This window comes from Brachyhypopomus gauderio, chromosome 10, assembly GCF_052324685.1.
Source record: "Brachyhypopomus gauderio isolate BG-103 chromosome 10, BGAUD_0.2, whole genome shotgun sequence".
Lineage (NCBI taxonomy): Eukaryota > Metazoa > Chordata > Actinopteri > Gymnotiformes > Hypopomidae > Brachyhypopomus > Brachyhypopomus gauderio.
In genome coordinates, this window is record NC_135220.1 from 14,222,401 (window position 1) to 14,241,250 (window position 18,850).

The 18,850-nt window shown below is 46.3% G+C and overlaps 1 protein-coding gene across 6 annotated transcripts in view; it reads right to left on the reverse strand.

Moving 5' to 3' along the window:
- The window catches only part of wrn (WRN RecQ like helicase), a 26,503-nt gene continuing 7,653 nt past the window's right edge, over positions 1-18,850 (reverse strand). For 5 of the 6 annotated variants that reach the window (XM_077019744.1, XM_077019743.1, XM_077019742.1 and 2 more), the window contains 28 exons: positions 18,539-18,836; positions 18,366-18,446; positions 17,249-17,363; positions 16,175-16,250; positions 15,746-15,813; positions 15,158-15,266; positions 14,891-14,959; positions 14,710-14,792; positions 14,398-14,504; positions 14,038-14,228; positions 13,773-13,947; positions 13,465-13,646; positions 13,212-13,313; positions 12,805-12,897; positions 12,272-12,410; positions 11,916-12,086; positions 7,599-7,690; positions 5,156-5,228; positions 5,031-5,074; positions 4,820-4,895; positions 4,605-4,717; positions 3,981-4,095; positions 3,719-3,859; positions 3,353-3,515; positions 2,782-2,945; positions 2,143-2,271; positions 1,682-1,834; positions 1-258 (listed from right to left, as the gene is read on the reverse strand). In XM_077019744.1, coding sequence (XP_076875859.1) covers positions 145-258; positions 1,682-1,834; positions 2,143-2,271; positions 2,782-2,945; positions 3,353-3,515; positions 3,719-3,859; positions 3,981-4,095; positions 4,605-4,717; positions 4,820-4,895; positions 5,031-5,074; positions 5,156-5,228; positions 7,599-7,690; positions 11,916-12,086; positions 12,272-12,410; positions 12,805-12,897; positions 13,212-13,313; positions 13,465-13,646; positions 13,773-13,947; positions 14,038-14,228; positions 14,398-14,504; positions 14,710-14,792; positions 14,891-14,959; positions 15,158-15,266; positions 15,746-15,813; positions 16,175-16,250; positions 17,249-17,363; positions 18,366-18,446; positions 18,539-18,836 — 3,436 coding nt within the window. In that variant the 3' untranslated portion in view covers positions 1-144. The remainder of the gene's footprint in view (positions 259-1,681; positions 1,835-2,142; positions 2,272-2,781; positions 2,946-3,352; positions 3,516-3,718; positions 3,860-3,980; positions 4,096-4,604; positions 4,718-4,819; positions 4,896-5,030; positions 5,075-5,155; positions 5,229-7,598; positions 7,691-11,915; positions 12,087-12,271; positions 12,411-12,804; positions 12,898-13,211; positions 13,314-13,464; positions 13,647-13,772; positions 13,948-14,037; positions 14,229-14,397; positions 14,505-14,709; positions 14,793-14,890; positions 14,960-15,157; positions 15,267-15,745; positions 15,814-16,174; positions 16,251-17,248; positions 17,364-18,365; positions 18,447-18,538; positions 18,837-18,850) is intronic. The other variant, XM_077019745.1, reaches the window with a different exon arrangement.

Sequence of the window (18,850 nt, forward strand, 5' to 3'; positions counted from 1 at the left end):
TGCCATAAAATATATAATTATTTTATTTAACAAAATATCAAAAGTTTGCAATCAATATTAGTGTTATTTTGATCTGCACTGATTTGGAATATGTTTTATGTCATGGTGCGTAAACCCTATGTGCACGTTTGTGCCCGTTAAACGTCACAAGAAAAGTCCTTTCTTTTTTTTGGTCATCTTTGGTGCGGCGTGGTGAGCGGAGGATTCCTGTGATCCTGCCCAGTTGGGTAACTTCCTCTTCTGTGGCTGGCTTACAGTCTGTTGGAATAACAGATCATTTTCTGATGAGAACATACACATAGAGTGTTGATTTGAGGATTTGTCTTACATCAAAGCTAAATGTTTCCATAAGCATTCAAACATTCATATTGGATTGTGTAATGGTGTATAATAGAGAAAAAAAAGAACCCACAAAAAAAAAAAAAAAAAAACCACCCACACCATGATATACCTGCCTCCAGTAACACCTTTACACCCCCCTAAATGGAAAAGGGGCCTTTGGCTCATCACCATGAAGATGCCAAGAATCTTGGACACCACAGGACAGAGTGCTGCTGACAGCGAGGACAGGACAAGGCTCCTTGTTCTCTGTCCCAGGCGTCCTCGCTCAGAAAGACGGAGACGTCTACCATCGGAAGACAATCTATCACTACTCCACGTGAGCCATTTATCCACCAAATTTCATTTACTTTAGGCAATCGTTCCCCCCCCTTGTCTTGTTCAATCTCACTGGTGCTAAATCTTTAGTGCCTGCGCCACCACGGCTCAGGAGAAGAGAGGGAAGATTGTGGAGTTGATCTATTTAGGATCAGGCCCTAATGCTTGCATATTGATCCCAAGCGTTGTGTCGGTGCTATTCGAAGAATGTTGACAAATGCCCTATTGAGGAAGCGAACGGGGCCATAAAAGTCTGGATCAAGCAGCACAAGTTGGGCAGGTTCACAAAACCTGAAACAGATAGTCTAAATGAGAAAATGTAAATGTAAATCTAAATTCTTGCAATTTTGTTTTTAATTCTAACTTTAAATTCAAATTTACATTTTTTGTCAGTTGTTTGACCTTAGTGTATAAAGTGTATAAACTTCAGTTAGATTAGTCAGCTCCAGATGTGGTTGTAGTGTGAGCAGGGTGTGGGTGTGTAGGGCACGCCAGGGTCAAATGTCACTCTGCCACACACATCCCTAAACCAAAACCACACTGCAGACCTCATCTCGTTAGAGCCAGGCGACATGCGCAGATCGATCCCGAAACACCTGCAACGACCCCTGGGTCAGAGGTCAGGGCCCAGTGGCCACAGTTACAAATAAACAAAGGCAAATAGACGCTGTGCTGAATGCTAGCTATCTGTGCCAAATGCTAACACAACATTGGCTTAGATTTGGGCTCCTGGTTTTGATATCACCCTTTAAAGAGAAGAAATATTTGCAAATAGCTATTTAAACCACAAGACCCGAGACGGAGGCAAAACTGAAAACTAATTTGAAATTTGAAAAAAAAATTTGAAAATCTTCATTCTGGTACTAGACTTAACCTAAGCAAAAACAACTGTGCATTATTCATTAACAATTAATTGTTTAAATAATGAAATCTTTAGTAACACATACAGACCACCGTATTATGATGTCACAGAAATGTGACATCATAAAATCGGTGTTGCTAGTTTTTGCTTTGCCACGTTCACCTCGACCGATGTATTGTTGAACAGCTCCTGTGTGTCCCTATCCACGTCCTGCTGGCTCCACGAGGCCAGCTCCATGGCCCCGGGGTGAGGGATGGCTCCCTGAGGCCCCTGTGCTGGGCAGGCCAGGGCACTGCTGCTGGCCAAGGCCCAGTTCTGAAGAGAGGACGAGATGGGGCGTGGTCACTCGCTGCACTGTTCACAATTAGACACATTCCACACACTACCAAATCTGAAGCAAGAGGAAATGCTAATTGTGACACCACAATGCATAATTAGCATATGGGAACACTAGAAGATCCACACAACCCTGCTCTAGCCAAAACAATTCCTCAATTAACATACAACAAATGACAACAAAGAGTGAGTGGATGAATAAAAGTCAGAACAAGGAAATGATAAGACAAAGATGGGAAGGAAAGAAGGAATGAAGGGGCTGAAGTCACAGCACCAGCAGGCCTCACCTCAGGCATGGGCACCTCACTGAACAGTTCGTCCTCACTCTCCATGCTGCCCTGCTCTGGCTCCGCCTCTTCTGGCCAGAGGCGGGGCCTGTCATGAGCAGCAGTACTCACAGACACGACAGGCTTGTCCTAAAGAAAACAGAAATATCTCTTTTCTTAAAAGCCTCATAAATGTTGATCATCTCTTTCCCATGATAAGTGGATTTTGTCAAAATGCTGTTTTATATTTTGACTCTTATAGCTCGTATCAAAAAAATCAATTGGAAAATGTTGATATTCTACTATGTAGAATTACTATGGAACATGTAGAGTAGAGCGAAGAACAGAATAGAGCAGATAGGAAGAAGTTGTTTACACAATATAAGAAAGAAGGCGCACACACACACACACACACACACACACACACACACACACACACACACACACATATAATCTACATATTACAGATTATGGATCAAAATGTCTTCAATATACACAACACCACTGAAATCTAAAGTGAGAGACTAAAACTTAAGACGACAGCACTGTGCTGCCCTCTGGTGGAGGATCTGCCTTATTACACCATGCATGCAGCCGTGCCTAACTAGGTGGCGTTTCTGCAGCGGTAAAGCTTCATCAGCCCGGCCCCAGAGCGCTAACCTGCGGCTCTATCCAGGTGATGTGGTGCTCCTCTGGAGGGGGGCTAGCAGGCAGGGGTCTGGGAGGAAAACCCTCCGTCAGGAGCTTAGCAACGCACAGCTGGAGGAGAAACGTGCTGATGTTCTCCGGGACCAAAGCACGGATGCTTCTAAAGTCACTGAGATCTACAAGGGAATCACAAAGAGAACAAGACGAACTTTACGCGAGTGGAATATATTTTACACGCCACGGCAGCATAAAACAAGCAGCACAAATGCACGCTGGTCTGTACTGGTGTGCAGAGGTTCTCTACTGAAGCAGAAAACAAGGCCGGATTCCTGTAATCACTGGTAGTAACTGAACAGTTAATGCAGAGGTATTAAGCTCATGGACCAGTAGGTCCGGATATTACAGCCACCCCACCCTCCCCCATTTTACCAGGTGACTATGGGTCAGGGGTCATGACAAACTGGCCAATGAGATACATTAATAGTCCAGTCACGCCAGTCATGACCAAATACAGGGTGTGATCTGAATACTGATAAAACAGCCTGGCGTCTAGGACCATTTCTAGGGTGAGGAGCTGCGTTACCCGAGCTGAGGGGCGGAGAGGAGAGGATGCGTGTGATGGTGTTGAATATGGAGGGGGACAGGCCGGCTCGCTCCGTGTCTAATGGATGGTTCGCTCTCTGAGCCTGTAATAAATGGGACTCCACCACAGCTACAGGAAGACCACAATCACCAGCCACCTGCCACTGAAGGGAGAGAGGGACACACACACACACACACACACACACACACACACACACACACACACACACACACCAGATTACACAGCATATAACACAATACAAAAACATTATAGATCATGTTGCTGATTTTTTTTTTGTTAATGCTTAATTAATTCAGATGACTTGTGCGTTAAAGACGCCATTAAGGAAACCAAACTGCAGCCTACCAAGCTTTTGCCTTCCTCCTGGAAGAGCCTGTAGGACACGGCCACGCTGCCACTGAGAGCCTTGGTAAAGACACGTCCTGCCAGCGTCCCGCAGGGCTGCCTGGGGCCGGGAGCTGCGGGACCGGGATCGTCCACAACCTCCTTCACACAGAGAGAAAACAGGTACCATGTGGGCAAGTGTAAAACGTGATGACGTGGTCGTCCCCAGAGCGGGTTAGAGGACAGACGGGAGTCGTGTGTGCCAGTGGCTATGAAGCTGCACCTGTAGGTTATGGGCCAGGCAGAACTCAGACACCGTCTGGAGCAGAGGAGCCAACATGGCCGCCTTCGCCTCAGACACACCATCCACCAGCTTCAGACTGGACACTGTGCAGGGCCTGACACACACACACACACACACACACACACACACACACACACACACACACACACACACACACACACACACATATACACACATATATACACACACACGCGAACACGTACACACACGCACGCGCGCACACACACATACACACACACGTACACACATGCACACACACACGTACACACACGTACACGCACACACGTACACGTACACGCATACACACGCACGTACACGCATACACACACGTACACACACGCACGTACACACACGCACGTACACACGTGTACACACACACACACACACACACGTACACACACACACACACATACACACGTGTACACACACACGTACATGCACACGTACACACACGCACGTACACACACACATACAATCAACCCATTTAAGAGCTGTCATAGTCCAATCGACACCCAGTTATTTCCTACTGTATTAAAGAGCTTCCTTATGACAAGACCTTAGAACGAGCTTGCAAAGCTTTGTTTTAGCATTTCTACACCATACCTTAACTTGGCCATGTCCAGAAGGATTTTGTTGGTGGCCAAAATGGCTGGAGGGACGTCTTTGATGTTGGCCAACTTCTGCCTCTCCGCTACCAACTTGCCATACAGCTCAGTCTTCAAGACAACAAACAGGGTTGAAGAAACCAACCGTGTCTGAGGTCAAACACATAACCTCAGCTACTGAATACTGTTTACTGCACCTTAAAGGAACATTACCTGTAAGGCCTTCTCTATAGCAGAGACAGCAGGAGGCTGTGGTTTAGGTGAGGGAGCCCGGCATGGCCCAGCTGACCTGGGTAACAGCAACACAAACGAGTTGAAATCTTACTGCATATTAACAAAGCTTCTCCACACAGTACGCATATTACTTTAATAACACACAACACAAAATTGCCACAACACAAAATTGAACATCAAATACCCATACCTGGAATATGACGTGGCCCCTATCTGAGAGCTGAGATTTGCTCTCTAAAATAGAAAGGTTTTTAAGAATGAATTATAATTATATTATTAAACAGTATAAATGACATAGTCAAAAAGTACACTGACCACACCAACCTGACTGGCACCTGGCAAAGAGCCTCCAAAATCAGCTTCCAACTGTCCAGAGTTCTGGTTTGTCCTTGAGGCAAAAGTTAACAACACCATAACTTCTACAGCAAGAATGAACCCAAACATTTAAGACAACAGACAAATTATCAGAAGTATTCCAGAAATGACAGCAACAACAATACAATCTTAGGAACAGCGAAAACACGACATCGCAGTCTTCCAGAGCTCTGGTGGAGTCCTTTCATCCACCCTCATAGACAGGAAACCCAGAGCTCAACCACTGACCAGATTACCAGCAATCAGACGTAGGTCCAGCTATAGAAGATCGCTATGACCAAGCTAAATACTGTAGGCCACTGCTGCAGACTCTATCAACGTAGTGGCGAGCTACCATCAGAGAGCACACCAACAGAGAAGAACAATCCCAACATCTGGTATAACAATCAAACTGCTCTATGCTTTGAAGTAGTAGACCACAGGCTATAAAACAAAGCCAAATGCCACTCCTGCTGCCACCATCAAAAATGGTGCCTGGCTACAGAGATGCAGTGGGCGTCTCATAAGTGAGGCTCTAGAGAGTGGTGAACAATGGTTAACTGCATTAGCATCCACACTGCTGAGATCCATAAAGCAGCAGGGGGTTAAAAGAGGAACTGCCATCCTCACCAAAGTACACTCGGCTACACTCAGACCTGAGTCTGTGAAGCCTAAACTGGAGGAGAGGTTTCAACATATCTCAGGATCATCCTCAGTCTAGAGGACTGCAAACCGAGGAACTAGATGACAAGTGACCGGTGACAAGATGGCAGAGTGCACAGATTACCTGCCAACGTCTGTGCTATGTTAATGGAGGTTTGTTTTTATCCAAAAAGCAAGTGTGTAATAACTTTTGTTGATGAGAAGATGGATAATGCACAATGTTAACATAATAAAAGTACCACTTTTAAATAGACATGAAAACATATTAACGTTAGGCCAAATTTAACGCAATCAACATCAATGGGCATCAATGTGGATGGAGACGCACGTCAACTTCCAGCACTGATGTAGCTGAACTCAACACCCCAGTCGTCTGGTTTGCTGGTGTATTACCCAGCATGCCATGGATCGCACCATCAAGTGCTAGAAAATTATCCCGTCCAGCTCCACTGCACGATAACTACACCCTCCCCTATACACACAAACACACACACACACACACACACACACACACACACCGCATCTCATTATGGTTCGTGCTAAACAACCTAATATTCATATTCTTCGGTTCCAGCTCAAATTGCACTGTTAGGATGCCAAAACATTTAAACTGGTGGAAATTCAAAGAACACTTCCATATTAGGTTTGCAAAGCGGAACATTTCTGGTTCTTTGCTGTTGGAAAAGTGCTATGAAGGCATCTAGAATGGATATGTGAGCATTAGAACTGGACCATGGAGGAATGGCAGAAGGTCTGATGAACCACACTTTCTTTTGCATCATGTGGATGGCTTAGTGGGTGTGTATATGTTGTTTACCAAGGCAAGACATTACACCAGGATGCACTATGCGAGGACGTCAAGCTGACAGCGGTAGTGTGATGGTTTGGCCAGTGTCCTGCTGGAAAACCCTGTGTCCTGGCATTAATATGGATTATTACACCTACCTAAACATCACTGTAGCTCAATACACATCTTCATGGCAAAAACCAATCCAAGAAGATCCCAAATGGCAATTTACAGGACATAAAGAATCTGCTGCTAATGTCTTGGTGCCAGCTACTACAGGACACCTTCAGAGATCTTGTGGAGTCCATACCTCAATGGGTCAGAGCTATTTTGGCAGCAGAAAAGGGAACTACGTAATGATAGGCAGATGGTTTTAATGCTCTGGCTGATGATGGGGAGGGGGGGTGTTGGGTTGAGATATTATATCTTAATAAAAAGAATTCAATACCAGCTGCATGAAAGGAAAAAAAATCTCAGTGGTAAAAGGAGCTTCAGTTCTGTAGGAACTTGCAGAGTTGGCAGGACGCTGGGTAAACGCTGCCAGTATCCAAGCGTATCAGAACCTCACTAACAGAAGTGTTCCATGTAACTTTCCAAAGTGGACAGAATGCCATGAAGAACTAGTGGCTTCCCGCCAACTTCCACCAGTGTGTTTTGAGTCGATGCCATGTGTACCGCCCTTCCATTTACTCACTGCATTCAGTGCACATCATCTACTGTGGCGCTCGGTGGCATGTGTCTGCCGACACACCCATCACAGCCTTCAGCTGAGCTAGGAGAAAGAGGCTTCTGTGTAGCACAGCCCGAAACGCTGAGCGAGTGACAGAGCCAATGAGAGAGGGCTAATGAGGACTCCTCATAGTGTCAGAGTCACGGAGTTACAGGTGGAGTCATGCAGTCACAGAGCGAGAGAGGAAGTGAGGAAGAGTGTGAGACGGAGAGATTCAGTCTTACCTTGAAACACTTCTTGGACACAGATCTCTGTTGGGGTGAAGGAAGAGGGATCTGTGTTTTTCATCCTGACTTTTGGTGAGCCATGACCTGCCCTGTGTGGGTACACGTGTACAGTAACACAATTACCCAGTCAAATTCTGCTGAATCAAATTCTGATGACCATTTTGATTTAACACACACACACACACACACACACACACACACACATACAGTGGGGAGAACAAGTATTTGATACACTGCTGATTTTTCAGGTTTTCCCACTTGCAAAGCATGTAGAAGACTGTAATTTTTATCATAAGTACTCTTCAACTGTCAGTGAGGGAATCTAAAACAAAAATCCAGAAAAATACATTGTATGATTTTTAAATAATTAATTTCCATTTTATTGTGTGAAATAAGTATTTGATCACCTATCAACCAGTAAGAATTTTGGCTCTCACAGACATGTTACTTTAAGAAGCCCTCCTGTTCTCCACTCATTACCTGTATTAACTGCACCTGTTTTAACTCGTTACCTGTATAAAAGACACCTGTCCACACACTCAATCAGTCAGACTCCAGCATCTCCACAATGCCCAAGACCAGAGAGCTGTGTAAGGACATCAGGGATAAAATTGTAGACCTGCACAAGGCTGGGATGGGCTAAAGGACAATAGGCAAGCAGCTTGGCGAGAAGGCAACAACTGTTGGAGCAATTATTAGAAAATGGAAGAAATGCAAAATAACAGAAAATCTCCCTCGGTCTGGGGCGCCATGCAAGATCTCATCTCGTGGAGCATCAATGATCTTGAGGAAGGTGAGGAATGAGCCCAGAACTACACGGCAGGACCTGGTCAATGACCTGAATAGAGCTGGGACCACAGTCTCTAAAGAAAACAATCAGTAACACTCTACGCCGTCAAGGATTAAAATCCTGCAGTGCACGCAAGGTGCCCTTCCTTAAGCCAACGCATGTCAAAGCCCGTCTGAAGTTTGCACATGACCATCTGAATGATCCAAAGGAGGAATGGGAGGATGCCATGTGGTCTGATGAGACAAAAATAGAACTTTTTGGTTTAAACTCCACTCGTCATGTATGGAGGAAGAAGAATGATGAGTACAACCCCAAGAACACCATCCCAACCGTGAAGCATGGCGGTGGAAACATCATTCTTTGGGGATGCTTTTCTGCAAAGGGGACAGGAAGACTGCACCGTATTGTGGGAAGGATGGATGGGGCCATGTATCGTGAGATTTTGGCCAACAACCTCCTTCCCTCAGTAAGAGAACTGAAGATGGGTCGTGGCTGGGTCTTCCAGCATGATAACGACCCAAAACACACAGCCAGGGCAACTAAAGAGTGGCTCAGTAGGAAACATCTTAAGGTCCTGGAGTGGCCTAGCCAGTCTCCAGACCTGAATCCAACAGAAAATCTTTGGAGGGAGCTTAAAGTCCGTGTGGCCCAGCGACAGCCACGAAACCTGAAGGCTCTGGAGGAGATCTGTATGGAGGAGTGGGCCAAAATCCCTGCTGCAGTGTGTGCAAACCTTGTCAAGAACTACAGGAAACGTCTCATCTCTGTAATTGCAAACAAAGGTTTCTGTACCAAATATTAAGTTTCTTTTTCTGGTGTATCAATTACTTATTTCACACAATAAAATGGAAATTAATTATTTAAAAATCCTACAATGTATTTTTCTGGATTTTTGTTTTAGATTCCCTCACTCACAGTTGAAGAGTACCTATGATAAAAATTACAGTCTTCTACATGCTTTGCAAGTGGGAAAACCTGAAAGATCAGCAGTGTATCAAATACTTGTTCTCCCCACTGTAGATACATACATTGTCACGCTACGGTCCCCGAACCCTTCCTTTGGGGCGTGTGTTAACGTTGTCTGCGTCTATTCGTCTGCGTCAGTGTCTCTCTGTGGGTGCGGGTGCGTCTTGTCATTATCCGTCTCACCTGTGGCTCGTCTCGTCATCACGTGGGGTTGATGTGGTCTGTCTATTTAATGTGCGTTCGCGCAGTGTCTTGTGCTCGTCGTTGTCTAAGCTTACACGTTGTGTGTGCGTGTTTCAATGTTAGCTGTGCGCTTACTGCGCTATTATTGTCTCAATAAAAGTGACGTCTGTCGCCACAAGAGGGATCCGTGTCTCGTCCTTCGCTGCGCTCCCAGCGTCACAGAACGACGAGCCGTCTGAGACACCCAAGTATGCCAGGCTACGTGACCCGACCAAAGAAGGGCAAGAAGCCCAGCAAGCGACGTCACGCCTCTTCCCCTACCCAGCACCGCAAGACCACAGCGACCCCTGAGATGATGCAGCAGGACCCTGTCTGTGCGCTCATGCTGCGTCAGGCACAGGCGTCCTCCACCGCGGAGATGGCGGTGTATTTCCGTGAGACCGCGGAACGAATGTGGCGAGAGCGACACCCCTCGCCTTCCCGGGACAGCTCACCTCTATGGGTAGGTGCCGTGGAGATCTGCGCCACCGAGAAAACCCCGGAGGGCGAGTTCTCAGAAGAGGGCTCGGAAGGCGAGGATGAGGAAGAGGAAGGCGAAGAGGAAGACCAGGCTCCCTCGGTTTGTTCCGCCCCCGCCATATACTACGGTGAGGGTGAAGAGGGAGAAGACGCCTACCCTCCGTCGATATGCGACGCCTCCACTGTGAACTACGGTGAGGAAGAGGAGGTGGATTACCCTCCGTCGGTTTGCGACGCCTCCACCGTTAACTACGGTGGTGAGGAGGAGGAGTACGAAGACGATTACCCTCCGTCGGAGTACTCCGCATCGGCTGTAGGCTACGGTGAGGAGGAGGGGGAGTATGAAGATTACCCTCTGTCGGAGTGCTCCGCACCTGCCGTAGGTTACGGTGAGGAAGAGGAGGAGTACGAAGAGGAAGATCGTCCTCCGTCCGTGCACTCAGGCGTCTCAGAGTGCACGGACAGCGAACTCTACTCAGAGGACGAGGGCAGTCCGCCCCCCTCTGAGTGTTCTGCTGGGACTGTGAAGGGGAGGTGGACCCCGTCCTCAGATTGCTCCGGAGGAGAGAGGATGGACTGCTCCCGGGGTGGCAGCCCGGAGCAGCCCATGAGTTGGAGCCGGGACAGCGAGGCGACCGAGATGGAGGTGGAAGAGCCCACGGTCGACTCCAGAGGACGGTCGCGGAGCGAGACGGGCGTACCATACGGCCAGCTGGGGGGAGAGTCCGCCCGCCGCGCTGCACCCGGCGCGTCCGCCCGCCGCGCTGCACCCGGCGCGTCCGCCCGCCGCGCTGCACCCGGCGCGTCCGCCCGCCGCGCTGCACCCGGCGCGTCCGCCCGCCGCGCTGCACCCGGCGCGTCCGCCCGCCGCGCTGCACCCGGCGCGTCCGCCCGCCGCGCTGCACCCGGCGCGTCCGCCCGCCGCGCTGCACCCGGCGCAGCAAAGCCTGGAGGAGGACCGTTCGCTGCAGCACCTGCAGCTCCCGACCTCTCTCCCCTTATCGCTCTACTCCTGGCGCGTAGTCTGGCGCCTGTTTCGTGTGTGTCTGTCCCAGTGTTCGTGAGTCTGCCCGTATGTGTACCGAACCCCTTTTTCCCGTTTGTTCCTCTGTGTGTAAGTGTTCCTGTTTGTGTGTTTGTGTCCGTCCCGTTAAACGTGTCTAACGTGTTTTCCCCAGTCTTCCCAGGGAGGGTGTTCTAGGCTGTTCGTGGCGGACTCTCTACCGAGGGCGGTCATCTCCCAGACGCAGGACTGGGCGCTTCGGATCCGCCCATCGACGTGGGTTCGGGGCACTCGGTCCTGTTGGCACCCCGGGACGGGTAGTGCCCTTGGTGGGGGCGTCTGTCACGCTACGGTCCCCGAACCCTTCCTTTGGGGCGTGTGTTAACGTTGTCTGCGTCTATTCGTCTGCGTCAGTGTCTCTCTGTGGGTGCGGGTGCGTCTTGTCATTATCCGTCTCACCTGTGGCTCGTCTCGTCATCACGTGGGGTTGATGTGGTCTGTCTATTTAATGTGCGTTCGCGCAGTGTCTTGTGCTCGTCGTTGTCTAAGCTTACACGTTGTGTGTGCGTGTTTCAATGTTAGCTGTGCGCTTACTGCGCTATTATTGTCTCAATAAAAGTGACGTCTGTCGCCACAAGAGGGATCCGTGTCTCGTCCTTCGCTGCGCTCCCAGCGTCACATACATAAACACATACATACTTGTACATACATACATAAACACATACATACTTGTACATACATACATAAACACTTGTTTAGTCTGATTCATTTGGCTATCTGAGAATAGTGTAGCAATTTGCGTCATGTACAGGTTCTGATGTTTTTAAGAACTTTGTATTTCAGACAAAAGGACCTTGGGAGTTAGTTTGCAGAGGGTGGAGAACTTGTTAAAGCCAGCAGTCTCCATCAGGTACTTCTTGAAAATGAGCTCCCGACTTAGGGCCCTCCACCAGGCCTCTGACACAGCCCTCCCTGCCCCAAACAGGGGGTGCTGTCGAAAGCGATCAGGAACCCTCTGAGAGGTCTGAGAGGGACAGGGAGAATAAAAGAGAAGGTCAGAAACCGAAAAAGACAACCGGCACGCACACTGAGGACAGAAAAATGTCACATGGGAGATGTCGGACTTCACAGAGCTGAATGCAAAAAGCGAAGCAGTCTAATGCTTCGGCTCTCAAAGTGACAACGTGTGGCCGGGGTACTGAAGCTCACCGAGCCACGCAGCAGGAGAATAGGAGCCGTGAGGCCAAACTTCTCCCCCATGGCGCTCACTGCTCCGATCAGCTGGAAGGCACAGGGGCCGAAGTCCTGCAGGGCTGGCTCAGCAGACACTCCACCGGGGCCCAGACCGCTGAGAAAGGCCCCGCAACACGAGTTACAGATACAGATATGCAGATATTCCACAGTCGAACGAGTACACAAAGGCTGTGTTCGAAATGGCCTACTACATACTACATACTGCACTCAGTATATACTGGATACTGCATACATAATAGTATGCAGTACAATTTCCAGTATGCGACAAAAGCAAAGCACACTACGGGGTCACGTGAACGTAGCGTTGCATGATGGGATGCAGTACACCACGAAAATAGCTGTGTTCGCGTACTGGAATATTTTGCGGAAGTAGTATGTAATCCTGGGATGCTTTTCGTACTGGAAAAATTATTTTTATTCGCATACTGCCAAGTATTATTCGCATAAGCCAAGAAATCAGATCAAAATCAAACGTCACGGACACCTACCCAGATTTGCAGTTGTCACAGCACCTGCTGGTTCCCATTATACCCGAAGTAATTTTTCGAAGTTGCTTGTCTTCAAAATGTGACAAAATGAGCCTGCAAACATTTTGACCGTCAGGATTAATCAGAAATCAACATGCACACTTGATGGCATGCATCCAGTGTCGAGTGGGTAGTTATAACATACATAACACAGCATACTAAAGCCAAAAACATATTTGTCTATTCATAGTTCTACATAATCGCTGACATAACCATCATGCTTCTCGTACACTATGGACCAAGGACAAGCCCCAAGGTAAAGGGTGGTAACTGGAGAAGTGCATTATGGGAGCAATACAACAATGTCAACCAAGTGGATTCAAGTACATGGAAATGCAAGAAAACTCCCAACCACAGAATCAACATACTTCCTTCTGCACTTGGAAGAGTTCAAATACTTCTCCATCTTGGCCATCATCTCCATTTGGTAGCATCTGAATTTAACGCTCGCCGCCTGGTTGAGAATGAATCTAGAAAAATGACCAAAAAAACATAAAAATTATATATCGGTGTTGAAATGCACTGTGCACAAGGCACAATGCTAAGTGAATAAATGCAAGTAATGTTGGGTCTATGAAATAAGGAAAATCATCAGCTATAAAAGCGTTGGAGAGGAGTCACCTGTTGACGGTCATGTCTCCAGGCGCCCATAAGACGTGACAGGCACTGGGCAGCCCATCTCGGCCCGCTCTTCCCATCTCCTGATAGTAGGACTCCATCCCTTTAGGGGCTCCGTAATGAATGACCTTTCTAATGTCCGGCTTATTAATGCCCATACCAAAAGCTATAGTAGCAACCACACACTGCAAGTGACAAGACACAAGAACTGATTCAGAGAAAGACAAAAGAACAAATCTATGGATTCTAAGTGCTGCTCCTGAAACGAAAGCAAAAGGACATCGATACAGCCAGCAACACTGAGGGCCCACCTGAATCTCATCTCTCATGAACTCGTATTGGGTGTCCTTTCTCTTCCGGATGCCCAGGCCCGCATGGTACACGCCACATCGGATCCCCAGCTTGGCCAGAGTACTGGCCACTCTCTCCGACTCCTTCTTAGATGGGCAGTACACAATTGCCGCCCCCTCGAATTCATAATCGCTCCTAGCCAGTACATGTGCACAACGGTGAGAACAGCGATATTCTTGAAACCACTGATAAACAGCAGCAAATTTTAGAGAAGTAAAAGCTTACTGATTCTTCTTTTTCACAAGGAAGGGCTTAAAGTCTTGGATGATGTCGCCAGACTTTCGGTTCACATCCAGATAGAGGTTGGGCCGGTCAAAAGAGGTGCAGGTGACCAGAGGGTCCTTTAGGTGGAGACTCTTCACTATGTCCTGCCGAACGGAGGGGCTGGCTGTGGCTGTGAGGGCCACTATAGGAACCTATGCAATGAATATGCACCAACGCAATGAATATGCACCAACGCAATGAATATGCAAAAATCACTTAATTATTGAATTAATGAGATAAAACATCTGAAACCAGTGAAACAAGCAGACACTGCTACATGGCTACATTTTACATAATTATGAATAAAAAAAAGCAACCTACATCCGGGAGACCTCTCTTCAGTTTGCCAAGGTCTCGGTAAGCCCCTCTGAAATCATGCCCCCACTGTGAAATACAGTGTGCCTCATCCACTGCAATTAGCACGATCCCTGGACACAAATATCAACACTACAGATCCAAACAAATACTGCGTGTGAATTATCTTGTGATCGTACAACATGCTGATTAGGATCATGCTTGTATTTCCAGCTGTTTAAAGTTTGAAGAGACACCTAGCTTCTGGTACAGTATAGGTTAGCATTGTTTAAGGCTGTATCCATTTTAAATGCAAATCTTTGTCCGAGTTTTTCTTACCAATTGAGGTATTCAGTTGCTGAAGCAAAGGTATATTTACTGAGCAGAACTCTGGAGTCATGTATACGACTCTGAAACAGCCCCTAAAGGCACAGCAGAAAGTAGACAAAAACAAATTTAAGAGACATCTGAGTAACTAGCCTTAATTCATAACTAGACCACATTACATAAGTTAACTTACCTTTTCAAATCTGCAAACACATTTTGGGTCTGGGCCGATCCAAGGAAACAAGCTGGAATGTTAGACATCCTGGAATCCACAAAAATTTATGTTTGATGAATTAATTAGACCACATGCCCTGAAATTGGTAGAATCTGCAATCTCAATCCTAATCTGCAATCTCGGGGGGGGGGGGGGGGGGGGGGGACACGACACTCCCTTCCACACATCCAATCACCAAATGTGAGAAGCATTAAGGAGGCTACAGGTCTTCTCCGGGTCACCCACCGGAGCTGCATCACCTGGTCCTCCATTAGTGCAATCAGAGGGGAGATAACCACGCTGATGTTGTCCGAGAAGACTGGGGGGAACTGGAAACACAAGCTCTTTCCGTAACCTGCAGGTTGAGACAGCCATTCATACACAGCATGTAGGAGACCCTCACCACCTCTATTTGTTTTAACTCAGTCAGCAGACTCCATGAAGTATCTCCTCACTTCCAGAAAGGAAACAGATACCAGTGCACCATAAAGTAACACAACACAGCAGAAATGAATGACGTGCATTCATCGAAACATTAGACGCACTATAATGGGCTAACACACAATTCAGGATGTTCTGCAGACTGCAGATGTTCAGATGCACAAAGTGAGGACCTTGCATGACAACACCCCGTGTTGATGGGACCACACACACTGTGCAGTTTTCACAATATGTCTACAAGCCAGCAAGATACCTGAACAAAACCTCTGAATGTTGGAAAATGAATGACAAGTTACAAATTACATGTTCACAAGCACAGTGAGAAAACTCTATATGTCTCAAGACTTAATATGATTCCTCCTTTAAAAAAGGAGGGGTGACAAAAGCCCTTACCAGTTGCCATGACAACAAGATTATCCCTCCTCTGGTCAAAAACAGATTGAATCACTTTCCATTGTACCCTGCAGAGGGATGTGATGTGCTAAATTAGACGATATACTCGGCTGCAGTGCAAGTTCAGATGCTGCTATTTGTTGCTGCTGTATATACTAAGTGGGTCAACAAGAAGATCGTTTGAAATCACGTTATAAAACAATGCAATGAAAATATTAACAACTGGGTAATCAAAAAGGTACTAAAAAATGTTACATTTGCTATTTTAAAACTCTGGACAAAAATTTCTGGTTTGAGATATTTCCTGTGATATCCCACATGCTTTAAATTAAATGGAAATAGCTAAACTTGTAGATGCAGAAATTACAGCATCAGTGTGAACACCACAAGACCAAAAGGCATTTACAAAAAGAGAAGTTGTGGACATACGGTTTGAAATTGTGATGTCCAAAATACATTTTCAGACATTTAATCATTTCAGGAGTTGGCTGTGGGAGACTTGGATCTGAAAATAGAGAAATGACAGAAGAGTTGATACACAAGACATCAGCAGCTGTTAGAAATGTGGGCCTGTATCACAAACCCACATGTGGCTTATGACAACCCAGCTATCAAAGCTTAACTATGAAGTAGCATGTGAGAATTTGCCTCTACTGTAAGCTGTAGGAAAAACGTGCATCAAGTAACAGATCAGAAAAGAACGACATTTTCTCAAATCCCTACCATTTATTATTCAGTCATTTTATTTACTTAAAAGTTCGACAATTTTTTGTAAGGTTTTAATAGAAATCAGAGTATAGTGTGTATATGACCACTTTAATAATCAGATAATCTGATTATTACAAACACATGTAATAATATTGCTAAATATAACAGGATTATAACAGATTTTCATTCAGGCTAGGAATACTGGTTACAAAGCAAAGACAATCCAGAATATATGAGACACTCTACTTTAGCGAGTGAATGCTGGATGACCTTATACAGGAGATGGATCACTGCACCAGTTTGGAAATATTTTGGTTACCAAATGAACAGAGAATTTGTTTATATATTACTGAATATATAACTGAGTGAACTGAAACTGCAGTGACAGACTTGAAGAGATGATGACACAGATCTGACAGGTCATCACTTCAGCAGTATTTTCATGTCTGAACGAGTCTGTGCTGGAAAAAATAACTATTTAAATCAATAGGTACTGAGTAACTATTCATGGATCAAAACCATGTTTTCCTTTTAGCCTGGTTTGTCCCCAGAATGAAGATGTATATCTTTTAATTCTCCAGGGCTCTGCTATTGAGCTGCAACAGATCAATTTGGCTATTCAGCAGCTATAAGAAAAGGGCCATGTCTGCAACATGATAACATCGCCGATTCCTCGAGTGCGGGTGATGGTTTTGAGATAATGGTTTGTCTACATTTACATCATCAACCAAGCTAATACTCATAATTCCCCCAAAGCTCAAAATATGTAAATAATCTCAAAATATGCCATTTTACCAAAGACTTCCTCCTCATCCTCCTCGATATCCTCATCTTCATCCTCAGTAACAGATGGGAGTTCATCATGCTGCTTGTCGATGCTTTTATCCAATTTCTCCAACTCTTCAGCGCACTGTTGATAACAGCAAGGGTGACTCAAGATGTTCAGCTGCAGATGATCAAAATGAAGTTGAGACAGCTGAGACAGCGGGAGACATGAACACAAGAAGGACACGTCTGCTAGGACGCAGTCGGAGAAATGAAGACAATGAGCATAGGTTGCTGAGACATTTAGGGTGTTCTCATACCAGACCTTACTTCTGTGTAAGGGTCCGATGCCCCAGGAGTTTGTTCAACTGTGAAAAGCTATCACAAACCTAGGTGTCCAGAGCACTTGTCTGTGATCCGTCTGAACCAGCGGCCTGGGGTTTGGTTCTAGTGCGCTCTGGGGTGGTTTGCTGCAGGTGTGGGAGAGATCCACTGCTAGCAGTGTGTGAGGGGCAGCACAAATGGCTCATTTTGTAACGCGACTGCTTTGCCTTATCAAATCACGTAGCTTTTCAAGCGATGGCGGGGAAAGGACCCATGTGCATTTTGTGTAGTCTGTCCATATGCTACTAAGATCATAGTTCCATAGAACTGGAGAAACCTTAGTGTGTGAACTTGCGTAACTAAAAACATTCTCGTTGTTCGAATTTGCTCCTGCCTGGTGAAATGTCATGTATTGAAAAAAAGGAAGCTGTTTGACACTTGGGTGGTTTGATCCACGTGAAATAAAAAAGCAGCAAACAGATTAAGAGATTAACCTAAAAAACAGATTAACCAGATTGACCAGCTCCAAAAAGGTGATGTATGGAATTGCTCTATCAATCCCCAGTGAAAGGAATTCTTCTGTATGAAAACAAAATAGCAATCAAGAACCCATCCCTCAAACAAGGCCAGAAACACCCTCATGGTGCTGAGACATTCAGCTGGAGACATGAGCATAAGGATGAGATACTACTGAGACAAAGCTGGAGACATGAGCACAAGGAGCAGTTGTTGCTGAGACGTGGTGAGTGACAGTTCATCAGCTGTTAACCAAGGTAAGCATTTAGCTTTAATCCAGGGTGCAGAAACAACACCACAGATTTACCTGAATCATTTCACTCTCAAGCTCATCATCACATTCAGCTTCATATGACGAGTCCAATGGGTTCTCCAGGGATGCCTTCACCTTCAATGAAAAGAGATCCGTGGAACAACGTGTCCAGGTCATCAGAAATGTAACATCAAGGTCAACACAAAGCAGCTCTGAGCACCATGTACCTCAAAGGCCATAATGGACCGTTCCTCCTGCTCCTCCTGTTTGGCCATCATCTCCAACATGTGAAGTTCGTATTCAGAAATATCTGAAGACGTGACCCATTCTGTCTCAGCGCTGGGTTTTCCATTCTGTTCCAATGGCAAGGAAGACTTTGCAAGTTCTTCGCCAGAGGACCCAGAGCAATGACTAGTTCTGCTATTCCAATCAGCTTCTGCAACCTCTGCCGGGTTTGTTGTGCATTTCAGAAGATCTCGCAGACATGCAACTTGATGAGATATGTCTTCCACCAGCTTTTCAGTTCTGCAATGTCAAAA